The sequence below is a fragment of the Mchenga conophoros genome, linkage group LG20, assembly GCF_057382185.1.
Source record: "Mchenga conophoros isolate Kocher_MC1m ecotype Shallow Benthic linkage group LG20, M_conophoros_male_GT1.1, whole genome shotgun sequence".
Lineage (NCBI taxonomy): Eukaryota > Metazoa > Chordata > Actinopteri > Cichliformes > Cichlidae > Mchenga > Mchenga conophoros.
The window spans coordinates 4,369,205-4,382,654 of NC_140545.1; the positions used below are offsets into that span (position 1 = coordinate 4,369,205).

Genomic DNA, 13,450 nt, shown 5'->3' on the forward strand with positions numbered 1-13,450 from the left:
TTAAACTACTTTAAAAAAAAGGCAATTTCAACAAGTGATGTTTATTTTAGGTACTTTTTGGGGTTTATTTATTACAATATTCAGTTTTTGGTAATTCTACCCTCCCTCAGTGTTCACTCCTTTTCTACTTCTACGTTTAACCTCGTTTACATTTTTGTGTTCTAATGTAATTGAGCTGGTCCAGCAAATTCAGCTTTGGCTATTTCAAATAAATTTTAAGCTATTCAGACAAAATCTTTCAACTAAATTAAATTTTCAAATTTAACTTTGCATTTTCACTACAAAATGCTTTTATATAATTGTCTGCGTGTATTTTTTTTAGGAGCCATTGATGGAAGAGTACAGCATTGCTGCTCAAGTGTGGAAACTGAGCTCCTGTGACATGTGTGAGCTTGCCAGAAATAGTGTACTGATGAGTGGATTTTCTCATAAGGTATACATTTTTTGTTGCATATCACAAATTCTGGTGTTCGCAGAGTGTTTAATATGACATTTGTGGGTTGTTGTTTTTTTTTTAAATCAGGCAAAGCGTTACTGGCTGGGCCCAAACTACATTAAAGAGGGACAGGAAGGCAATGACATCAGGCGAACCAACGTTCCTGACATCCGTGTGGCGTACCGGTACGAGACCATGTGTGAGGAGTTAAATTTAATCACACAGGCCATTCACACAGATGAGCTGGAGACCATCAGAGAGGAGGGAAGTCTTTGTATGGGAGCTGTGCAGGCGGAGAAGTGACCGTGCTGCACAACACAAACAAAATTCTCACCACATTCCCTGTTTTTACATCAGGACATTGCACAGATTTACATGTAAACATATCACATCATGTAAAAAGAGAAAAGCTACGCTACAGGAAGATAATGAGAGCTGCTGGTAGCCAATATCAGGGAGAGAATTTATAGTCTGTGCACCCAAGGTGTTTGCTTCTTTTAGTTTTTTGAGTCCCTCTTTCTTTATTTTATCACAGTAATTAGAATTTCATAACATCTTTTGTTCTTTATTTTGTTTTGTTTTTTTAATGGTTTGTGACCATATCGTGTCATATTTACATGTCTGTACAATGTAATTCTTCCTGTATCAGATTTGAGTAACATTCACATTCAAAACTCATAAAAAATACACTGGATCCAACAAAGAATTAAGACTCCAGCGTAACACCATGCAGGTCTCTTTTAGGCCTTTCGTGCAATTTAAGTAAACCAAGATCAGCTGTCTTGAGAATCCGTAAAAGGCTTAAACTATTAAGAAAGGAGAGGGCATAGAAACTATTCAACTATGTCTCAAAAGTAAGGCAGGTGTTCAAGGCACCAGTAATACAGACCATACAGAGGATACGTGGATGACTGGAAATGTACTGAAGAGTGTTGCGTAAGAGTCCCATGGAGAGTAAACTAAAGTTGACTATATAGACGTGGAAGGCTGCCAGAGAAATGGAGCAGATGAACTCCCAGGATTTTATAACCTGAAATAACCTGAACCTTAAACTTAAGCAAAGCAGGATACAGCAAGAATTCATATTACTTTTAGACCAACAAAATAAACTACGCCTTGCAGTCGCAGTGAAACCTGAGGAAAGAGTTAAACACTAGCGTGGACTCAAGGACAAACTGATTAGAATTCAGTGGTCAAAGATTAAAGTCATCGTGACTTCACAAATTCACTGGTCCTTGGTTCTCACTTTAAATTACTTCAAAATCCACACATCCACAGTATTAGTAAAAGCAAATTTGCATCTACAGATTGTGGTTTGTGTAACAAGTTGAGCGGCAGCAGTCATGCCCTTTTTATGAACAGCTGATTGATTTTGACTGAATGGGGTCACATGCGTTTCCAGTCACACTAACTTAATTATTATTGGGTTATTTGAGACTTAGATGTTCAAATATAATTTTAACTTGAGTGTTTCTTGGCAAATGATTATGTAGCTGCTAGTCTAGTCAGGGGGGTTTGATCTGTTTATAGCGAGTCTGTCAGAGTTTATTAAAAGTTTAACCTGCTTCAGTAACATTTTTGTTTCCTTGTAGAAAAGGAATTCCCCCCGAGCAGACAGAAACTTAAAATGCTAACAGACCCATTCCTAAATTAACAGCCAAATAAATTACAAATATTACTTATTGTTTAATAGTTTCTGAAATCGTTACATTTACTAAATGGTAAATGGTAAATGGCCTGCATTTGTATAGCGCTTTTCTAGTCCATAGGACCCCAAAGCGCTTTACACTACATTCAGTCATTCACCCATTCACACACACATTCACACACTGGCGATGGCAAGCTACATTGTAGCCACAGCTGCCCTGGGGCGCACTGACAGAGGCGAGGCTGCCGGACACAGGTGCCACCGGGCCCTCTGACCACCACCAGTCATGACATTTGTAGTGAATCGGTTCAGCATCCGGTACAACAGCCTTTTAATAATGTCCGTAGTAAAAATGACGAACTTGGTTGAATTGTTGTGGGTATATGGTTGACATTTCTGCTATAATTACCCACAGGACCTTATGCAGGGTAACTAGCTTAAAAAGTCTCAGTTTTCAGATAGTTTTACTGTTATTTTAGCAGTCGTTTCAATGACTCAGTGCAGTGAAGGCACATAAGCATTTGTGTGCAGTGACGCTTCTCATTTGTATTATACTCCTAGTTTGTGACATTGTTTCTGGCAGTCTAAACTTAATTATGGTACCATCTGTCCTTTACATTAAGTTATTTCTGAGTAATAGTACAGTGAGTGGTGCATGCTGATCCCCTCCCTCGGTGTTCCCTCCTTGCACAAGTTCAACCATTGCCAAATCAACAAAAAGTCATTTTTATACAGAACTGAGAATCTGCTAACTTGACAAACTCCTGCCTTCAGTTTAGGTCCTGGTGTCATCAAACGGCTGCTTGTTGCTATTTCAAAAGCACTGTGTGTCCTCCCACAGAAACGTGTGTGTGGTTTGTGTTCAGTAAAGCTGTTTGTGTCTGTAAAAAATAAATCTTATTTGCATTGGAGTGATTTCCTCTTTTCAACAGGCAGAGCAAATGCATTTGGAAAGGTTCTCAAAAGTAACAAACATGCAGCACGTCACTTGATTAAGAACATGGGAGTAAGAAGTGCTTGCGTCAGTAGCTGATAATCATGAGTAAAAGACATGAAACAAAGAGCACTTTGTTTTCATGTCCAGCTCGTCCCCCCTCCCTGTGAGTCAGAGTGAGCACCAAGTTCAGCACAAAACTCTCTGTATCGCTATATTTTGCTTTCGGACATTTTGCATGTGAAAATCCACATGATTTGAAGATATGCAAATAGCTTGTTTGTCATACAATCAAAATATGTCTGATAATAAGGTATTTTGGTTTAACAAAGGAGTGATGTTCTGATGAAGACAACAACAGAAAGCTCTTGAAAATGTAGTTATTAGACCATAACCTTTTGAAAATGACATTTACATAAAGAAAGCTACTTTGAACTGCTTCCTTATTCATAAGGGGTGCCCACAGCAGATACAGTGCATCCTGAAAGTATTCACACCGTATCTCTTGTTCCACATTTTGTCATGTTACAGCCTTATTTTAAAATGGATTCAATTTTATTTTTCACTTTAAAATTCTGGACACAACACCCTATGATGACAAAGTGAACAAAGGCATCCAAGAAAGAGTCTCCAGTGTGACAAGTTGGACAGCATCCTTCTTTTTCCAAGTTCCATCCATGCATTCGCTTATCCTTTTCAGGGTCGTGGGGGGCGCTGGAGCCAATCCGAGCTGTCATAGGGCGAGAGGCGGGGTACACCCTGGACAGGTCGCCAGTCTGTCACAGGGCCAACACACAGGGACAGACAACCATTCGCACTCACATTCACTCGCACATTCACACCTAGTGGCAATTTGGATTATCCAATTAACCTATCCCCACAAGCTGCATGTCTTTGGACTGTGGGAGGAAGCCGGAGTACCTGGAGGGAACCCACGCAAACACGGGGAGAACATGCGAACTCCACACAGAAAGACCCCGCCTGATGATGGAATTGAACTCAGGACCTTCTTGCTGTGCGGCAACAGTGCTAACCACTGTGCCAACGTCTTTTTCAAGTTGTATCATAAATTTACACTGAACTTTTCTAAAAGCAGAACATCACTGTTGCTTTATGTCCACGGTAAATTAAACGCCCACTCACATCCTGGGCCATCTGATCTCAGGAATTTGCATGATAAGGTGGGGCCAGGTTTCACAATGAACTCACCCGAAACTCTGGCTGATTGGGACCCACACCCAGTTTCACACCTCTGCTCAGGCGATTAGAGGATCATCAGGGGGTCCTTTTGTCCCTCTGTGGGGGGATACTCCCACTAGGTTTATATCTGGGACTCTCCACCATTTGACCTTAGAACTGAAGAAGCTTCTCGGATGAGAGGTGAAACGTCTTCAAGTAACTTAAAGAAGTCCAGACGCTTTTCTTTGCAAGCTCCTTTGACTACGATGACCTGGATGACTGAGAACCTTCACAGACACACGGTAAATTATGCATGAATTAGCTTTCTGATCTTCAGACTTCTCTGTATCAGAGCCGGCAAGAGGCATAAGCAGACTAAGCAGACTACAGACTAAGCCTGTATTAAAATATCTCAGGGATTAAAGTTTACACTGAGAGAAAGGGCAGTTTCACTGGTCCACAAAAGGTCAAAGTGGGCTGTTGTGTGGCCCACAACATGAAACAAAAAGTCGGTTTGACATCCCTGTGCTAGATTTATAATACAGAAATAAACAATCATGGGCAATATAATATATATATAATATAATATGGGCTTTAGCTGAGGTTGGGGGTGCTAGTTCAAATTCTGCTTAAGGCTGTAAAACCATAAAACCTTGGACTCTGCTCTGCTCTGTGCCGTTTACATTTGCGCTGTTTACATTCCACCAGATGCTAATGCTAAGCTAGCGTTAGCACAACTGAGCAGCAGCATCAATAACAGCCTGGTAGCACACCCGGACAGTGTCTTTATTGCGGCTGGGGATTTTAATCACGCGGACCTGAAATCTGTACTTCACAATTTCCACCGAAATGTGAAGTGTGCTACCAGAGGAGATAGAACTTTGGACCAGGTGTACACCAACATGGCGAACGCATACAGAGCCCAGGCCTATCCCCACCTGGGTCTGTCAGACCATCTCTCCCTTCTGCTACACCCAATATACACACAAAAGATCAAGAGCACTGGGATTACAACCAAAACCGTGAGAACATGGCCGCAGGATGCTATTCCGATGCTTCAGGACTGTTTCCACTGCACAGACTGGGAGGTATTCAAGGTGCAGGACACTGACAATCGTGTCGCATTGGACAGTTACACCTCCACTGTCTTGGACTACATCTGTTTCTGTGTGGACAATGTAACAACTTGGAAACGACTCCGTGTGTTCCCTAATAATCCACCCTGGATGACACACAGAGTTCAACAACTTACAGGAGGCATACAGTGCTGCCAGGGCTAACCTGAGAAGAGGCATCAAGACTGCCAAGCAGCAGCACAGGAGGCGTATCGAGGCCAGGTTTGAGAACATCACAAACCCAAAGCAGGTCTGGGAAGGCATCAGGGCTATCACGGACTACAAAAGGAGAACACCATCACCCTCAGCCGATAGTCCTACTCTGGCTGAGGACCTAAACCTCTTTTATGCCCGCTTTGATAGGGAGAACACCGACCCTGTCCTGTCCCCTCTCCCCTCAACCGACCCTGCTCCGGTCCTGAGCACTCATGAGCTGAGGCGTGTGTTCCGGAGCATTAACACCAGGAAGGCGGCCGGGCCGGATGGAGTGCTGGGCTGGGTGCTAAAAGACTGTGCTGCAGACCTGGCGGACGTCTTCACCTCTATATATAACACCTCGCTGTCCTGTTCACTGGTACCATCCTGTTTCAAAGCAGCAACCATCGTTCCCATCCCAAAACAGTCAAATGTCACATGTCTGAACGATTTCAGACCTGTGGCACTCACCCCCATTCCCGCCAAATGCCTGGAGAGACTGGTCATTAAAGGTCATTATAAGGCTAATGTTATATTACAAGGCGGTAAAAAATACAATCTTTACCAAGTGAAAGATGTAAAATAAACAAATTATGGCTGACTGACGAGAAATAACACAAAAAGGCACTTCTTAAGCGGAACATCAAACTTTGGATTAATTTGGTTTGTCTAGCTTGACAAGAAGAACCAGTACAGTGATGGTCTTTGCTCCCAGATACAATCAAAATAAACAATATTAAGTCTGATTGAAGGCGTCTCGAAGACTTGGCGTAACGCTGCGAAACAGTCCACGAATGTCTGTTATAACATCGCACCTCCTCTGTTATTTGCAGGAGGCTTTTGCAGGTGTCTTAAAGGCAGGCGTCCCAGCAGCAGCAGAAGAGTCGGCAATTTATCTTGGCTGCCTCCCAGTTTAAATCCTGCTATGACTGCGTAACCTTCGGATATTAATGGGTTTTAGGAATGTCCACATTAAGATCCACATGCTAGCAGGCACTTGTTAGTGAAAGCACAATTCCTCCTCCAGTCCTCAGATGGCCTCACCTGTGCTCTGGTCATCCTCCCAAAGGTCAGTGCCGACAGAGCAGGGAAAGCCTTCTGCTCGCGGTGACGAAGGAGTAGTAGCGCGTTGTGCTTCTGTAATCATGCCTGCTCATTTAAAGTGGTTGTAAAAGGGCATCCATAAATAAATAAATTACCGGGCTAAAACAAGGGCTTTGTCCTGTCCTCGCTTTTCAGTCTTTGTGATCTGCAGCCTCAGGGTTGAGATGCGCCACTGGGACAAAGGGAAGGGTTACAATAGGGAGGGGACTATAAGTGACGAATAAGTGGTTTAGGGTCTCTTCCAACCGCTCCGGATCAACGCGTCCGCTCGCAGGAAAGGCTGGTTTCGGAGATCTGTGAGTAGGCATGGAGAGGGGGGGTGAGAGACAGGGGGACACACATGTTAGACGACCAAGAGGTCAATCTGGACATTTGCTTCTGTTTACATCTCAATTTCTTAAGAGTGTTTTTAAGCAAGAAGAGCAGAGGATGTACACTCAGTTCTCACTTTATTAGGTACACCTAATTTATATCAGTTGTTCCCTCATTTCTGTAAATGAGGTTAAGCTAAAAAAAAGAAAAGCAAATAGGAACACCTTACTGTATAATGCAGTACATGAAAACAGCACCACAAACCATATTTCCTCTTTTTTACAATGAAGATGAAACTATGAAAAGTTGCCTTTATTGCAGGACTGTTGTTAGTCTGCATTAGTTTGAGCTCCCTAATAAACTGACAACTGAGTGTTTATTGTTATAATTTTCAAATCCAGAAAATCTGGAAACACTTGTGCAGTTAAAACTTTGGGTTAAAGCTGAAATTGTCCATAAGAGCTACAAAATTAGCAAATGTGGCAGGAATGCCACATTCCCATAGCCTTGTATTTCAACTGCTAGAAGTTGTGCTTCAAAACGGAGAAATTCAAGGCTTTGAGACGGTGATTTTGGCAAATCAGTAACACTAAACAATGAGGACGTTACAAAGTAACCACTCTGGTTACGATACAGTGGTCAACAAGCTCTTGAGTTTGCAGATTACCAAACAGGATGGCTGTCACAGAGGAAACAAAAGTGTGGATACAGACTGTGTTCACGTAAGTTTGATTCTGTTTTCTTCTAGAGCCTGTTGACCAAATAGCTGTTGAGCACACCGCAGATGACATTTAGCACAGACAAACATGGCGGACGCTGCCGACTGGTGAGAGGTAAATAAACAATGGACAACATGCAACACGTAACAGGAATATGCGTTGTTATGGGTAAACTGTCCGTTGCCATGGTAACCGGTCCGTTGCCATGGGTTACCTGACCGTTGCCATGGGTTAACTGTCCGTTGCCATGCGTTAACTGTCCGTTGCCATGCGTTTACATGCGTTGTTATGGGTTAACTGTCCGTTGCCATGGGTTATTTGTCCGTTGCCATGCGTTTACATGCGTTGTTATGGGTTAACTGTCCGTTGCCATGCGTTTACATGCGTTGTTATGGGTTAACTGTCCGTTGCCATGGGTTACCGGTCCATTGCCATGGGTTACCGGTCCGTTGCCATGGTAACCGGTCCGTTGCCATGGTAACCGGTCCATTGCCATGGGTTACCTGACCGTTGCCATGGGTTAACTGTCCGTTGCCATGCGTTAACTGTCCGTTGCCATGCGTTTACATGCGTTGTTATGGGTTAACTGTCCGTTGCCATGCGTTTACATGCGTTGTTATGGGTTAACTGTCCGTTGCCATGCGTTTACATGCGTTGTTATGGGTTAACTGTCCGTTGCCATGGGTTACCGGTCCGTTGCCATGGTAACCGGTCCGTTGCCATGGGTTACCTGACCGTTGCCATGGGTTAACTGTCCGTTGCCATGCGTTAACTGTCCGTTGCCATGCGTTTACATGCGTTGTTATGGGTTAACTGTCCGTTGCCATGCGTTTACATGCGTTGTTATGGGTTAACTGTCCGTTGCCATGCGTTTACATGCGTTGTTAAGGGTTAACTGTCCGTTGTCATGCGTTTACATGCGTTGTTATGGGTTAACTGTCCGTTGCCATGGGTTAACGGTCCGTTGCCATGGTAACCGGTCCGTTGCCATGGTAACCGGTCCGTTGCCATGGTAACCGGTCCGTTGCCATGGGTTACCTGACCGTTGCCATGGGTTAACTGTCCGTTGCCATGCGTTAACTGTCCGTTGCCATGCGTTTACATGCGTTGTTATGGGTTAACTGTCCGTTGCCATGCGTTTACATGCGTTGTTATGGGTTAACTGTCCGTTGCCATGCGTTTACATGCGTTGTTATGGGTTAACTGTCCGTTGCCATGGGTTACCGGTCCGTTGCCATGGTAACCGGTCCGTTGCCATGGGTTACCGGTCCGTTGCCATGGTAACCGGTCCGTTGCCATGGTAACCGGTCCGTTGCCATGGTAACCGGTCCGTTGCCATGGGTTACCTGACCGTTGCCATGGGTTAACTGTCCGTTGCCATGCGTTAACTGTCCATTGCCATGCGTTTACATGCGTTGTTATGGGTTAACTGTCCGTTGCCATGCGTTTACATGCGTTGTTATGGGTTAACTGTCCGTTGCCATGGGTTACCGGTCCGTTGCCATGGTAACCGGTCCGTTGCCATGGGTTACCGGTCCGTTGCCATGGTAACCGGTCCGTTGCCATGGTAACCGGTCCGTTGCCATGGGTTACCTGACCGTTGCCATGGGTTAACTGTCCGTTGCCATGCGTTAACTGTCCATTGCCATGCGTTTACATGCGTTGTTATGGGTTAACTGTCCGTTGCCATGCGTTTACATGCGTTGTTATGGGTTAACTGTCCGTTGCCATGGGTTACCGGTCCGTTGCCATGGTAACCGGTCCGTTGCCATGGGTTACCGGTCCGTTGCCATGGTAACCGGTCCGTTGCCATGGTAACCGGTCCATTGCCATGGGTTACCTGACCGTTGCCATGGGTTAACTGTCCGTTGCCATGCGTTAACTGTCCGTTGCCATGCGTTTACATGCGTTGTTATGGGTTAACTGTCCGTTGCCATGCGTTTACATGCGTTGTTATGGGTTAACTGTCCGTTGCCATGGGTTATATGACCGTTGCCATGGGTTAACTGTCCGTTGCCATGCGTTAACTGTCCGTTGCCATGCATTTACATGCGTTGTTATGGGTTAACTGTCCGTTGCCATGGGTTATCTGTCCGTTGCCATACGTTTACATGCGTTGTTATGGGTTAACTGTCCGTTGCCATGCGTTTACATGCGTTGTTATGGGTTAACTGTCCGTTGCCATGGGTTACCGGTCCGTTGCCATGGTAACCGGTCCGTTGCCATGGTAACCGGTCCGTTGCCATGTGTTACCTGACCGTTGCCATGGGTTAACTGTCCGTTGCCATGCGTTAACTGTCCGTTGCCATGCGTTTACATGCGTTGTTATGGGTTAACTGTCCGTTGCCATGGGTTATATGACCGTTGCCATGGGTTAACTGTCCGTTGCCATGCGTTAACTGTCCGTTGCCATGCATTTACATGCGTTGTTATGGGTTAACTGTCCGTTGCCATGGGTTATCTGTCCGTTGCCATGCGTTAACATGCGTTGTTATGGGTTAACTGTCCATTGCCATGGGTTATCTGTCCGTTGCCATGCGTTTACATGCGTTGTTATGGGTTAACTGTCCGTTGCCATGCGTTTACATGCGTTGTTATGGGTTAACTGTCCGTTGCCATGCGTTTACATGCGTTGTTAAGGGTTAACTGTCCGTTGTCATGCGTTTACATGCGTTGTTATGGGTTAACTGTCCGTTGCCATGGGTTAACGGTCCGTTGCCATGGTAACCGGTCCGTTGCCATGGTAACCGGTCCGTTGCCATGGTAACCGGTCCGTTGCCATGGGTTACCTGACCGTTGCCATGGGTTAACTGTCCGTTGCCATGCGTTAACTGTCTGTTACCATGCGTTTACATGCGTTGTTATGGGTTAACTGTCCGTTGCCATGGGTTATCTGTCCGTTGCCATGCGTTAACATGCGTTGTTATGGGTTAACTGTCCGTTGCCATGGGTTATCTGTCCGTTGCCATGCGTTTACATGCGTTGTTATGGGTTAACTGTCCGTTGCCATGCGTTTACATGCGTTGTTATGGGTTAACTGTCCGTTGCCATGGGTTACCGGTCCGTTGCCATGGTAACCGGTCCGTTGCCATGGGTTACCGGTCCGTTGCCATGGTAACCGGTCCGTTGCCATGGGTAACCGGTCCGTTGCCATGGGTTACCTGACCATTGCCATGGGTTAACTGTCCGTTGCCATGGGTTAACATGCGTTGTTATGGGTTAACTGTCCGTTGCCATGGGTTATCTGTCCGTTGCCATGCGTTAACATGCGTTGTTATGGGTTAACTGTCCGTTGCCATGCGTTTACATGCGTTGTTATGGGTTAACTGTCCGTTGCCATGGGTTATATGACCGTTGCCATGGGTTAACTGTCCGTTGCCATGCGTTAACTGTCCGTTGCCATGCATTTACATGCGTTGTTATGGGTTAACTGTCCGTTGGGTTAGGGTGAGTGAGAGTGAGTGAGAAAGGTGAGTGAGAAAGGTGACTGGAAAAGAAAAACTCAATGCATCATGGGAATCCCCCGGCAGCCTACGTCTATTGCAGCATAACTAAGGGAGGATTCAGGGTCACCTGGTCCAGCCCTAACTATATGCTTTAGCAAAAAGGAAAGTTTTAAGCCTAATCTTAAAAGTAGAGATAGTGTCAGTCTCCCGAATCCAAACTGGAAGCCTGGTTCCACAGAAGAGGAATATGATACCATATTTCTAAGGAACTAGAGAAGCTGATTTGGAGGTCCAATGTAAAAAACAGCAGGAGGAGATCGAACAACACCACGAGCAGCTCCTCAAAACTCAAATCTAGAAGAAGAAGTTGGAAAACACAAAAATAAGAACAAAGAGCCCACTGTGAGTTTGCAGAGCTCAAAGCAAAACTCTGCGCCAATGAGGCTCTTTCCAAGAAAAAGGATTTGAAGGTCCAAAACCGAAAATATGAGTTGGAAAAAACCAAAGCTTCACATCGAAGCAAAACCAGGAGAACACAAACATCAAAAACCAACTCCAGAAAACAGAAAAAGAAAATATCTTACTTCAGGAGTCTTTGCAGGCTCTGCAAGACACAAGAAAGAAACAAGAAAATTAGTCCAACGTTGCCAAACAAGACAATTCTCAAGCCCGGTATGAGACAGTACAGCAGTCAAGTTCAGAAAAAGAGGCCAGTGTTAACAAACCAGATCAAAACGAGACACTCCAGGAGAATCAGCAAGATTCTCTTACCCATAAAAAATCTCACCCATAAAAAATTACCATCGACCAATCAAGTAAAACAATTCGATTACCAAAACATCTGAAGTGTGAACATTTAATTTTGTTTTATTTAAAGAGTATTTAAAATGTTCATGTCCATTACAATAAATTAACAGCAGAAATAAATATGTTTACAGCCTGGCTAAAAACTTTGTTCTGTGAATAATAGCCACTGTATCTGTATCAAGTAATATGCTTTGCTCAATGGTTCATGGCATTATAATAATCATGGATTATTCTAATTATGATATTAAAAACACACACTGTATTTTAAAGAAAATACATTAAGAAACAGATTATATTAGATTCATATTTCAAAAGAGTCAAAAGGCTGATTTTACAGCAGCAACATTATTGTATCTCTACGATTTAAACATTTAATAAGCTTTCTGCCTTGCGCAGAATGGATAGCCAAACAAATTGAATCATCATAAATACATTATTTTATATGTATTACTTTTTGTTGTTGTTGTTCTTATTACTTTGTTATTTTAGCACTAGGAATTGTCACAGCTAGCGGGGCGAGCCGTGTGTAATTTATTAAAGGACCCAAGATGCAGGCACTAGTGATGTGAGTGGGCTTTTATTGAGGAGGATGACGTACAACAAAAGGCAAAGGATGGCGAGAACAGACAAAACCTAACTGGGAAAACTAAGAATAAAACAAATCTGAAACCTAGAGACACAAACGGAGATGCAGGGAGACGTAGACAGATGCAGGGGAACCACACAGGATGACGGAAGGAGATAACGCAGACGAACAAGGAGAGGCAGGAGAACACACAGGGCTTAAATACTCACAGCAGTAATCAAGGGATGGGAGACAGGAGGGGAACACACCGGGGAGAAATCAGAGCTGACAAGGCAGGGGAAATGTAACCTGAACACACTCACATGAGGCAGAGACTTTCAGAATAAAACAATGAACTTAACAGACAGATTCACGAGCAGACACAGGGACACCATGGACAGAGGGAACACAGAGAAGTGTGAGCAGGCAGGCACAGAACAGAAACCTAACAAATGGCAAACCCTAACAAAAGACATGACCAGAATAAACAAGAACATGGAGTAATATAAGGAAACACAAAACACTGAGTCGTCAGACTCAGGACCATGACAGGAATAAATAATAATGGATCAGCACAATGGTGCAAACTTGTGTCATAGTATATACATTATGGAGAAGATGTAAATGTCATTGTGCATGTGTGTGGGCATGTTTTATGGATATATAATTATTACTCAAGTATTTAAAGAGTAATAAACACAATTGTAATGGTTTGGTTCTTTAACGTTTTTCTATCATTACTCTATTATGGATTAGGTGCCAGAGTTGTTAAGTGTGGATAATTAAATAATACATTAATGCAACAGCAAATCGTGCCTTGTTCTCAAATGGACAGCAAGTTGAGAGTGACAAATCAGATGTGGAGATGGAAGTAGGGAGAGAGGCAAAGAGTGAGTAACAGACAGAGCCTAGTTTATTTCCCACCGTTTTTAAAATCTGTTGCATTAAGGTTCCAAGCACTGTTACCGATCTTTGCATTTTATTATTATC

General features: G+C 43.9%; 1 protein-coding gene across 4 annotated transcripts in view; it reads left to right on the forward strand.

Moving 5' to 3' along the window:
* Positions 1-2,995, forward strand: part of ampd2b (adenosine monophosphate deaminase 2b) — a 60,045-nt gene extending 57,050 nt beyond the window's left edge. For all 4 annotated transcript variants that reach the window (XM_085259474.1, XM_085259475.1, XM_085259477.1 and 1 more), the window contains 2 exons: positions 323-433; positions 524-2,995. In XM_085259474.1, the coding sequence (XP_085115600.1) occupies positions 323-433; positions 524-739 (327 nt within the window). In that variant the 3' untranslated portion in view covers positions 740-2,995. The remainder of the gene's footprint in view (positions 1-322; positions 434-523) is intronic.
* The last annotated feature ends 10,455 nt before the right edge of the window (positions 2,996-13,450 follow it).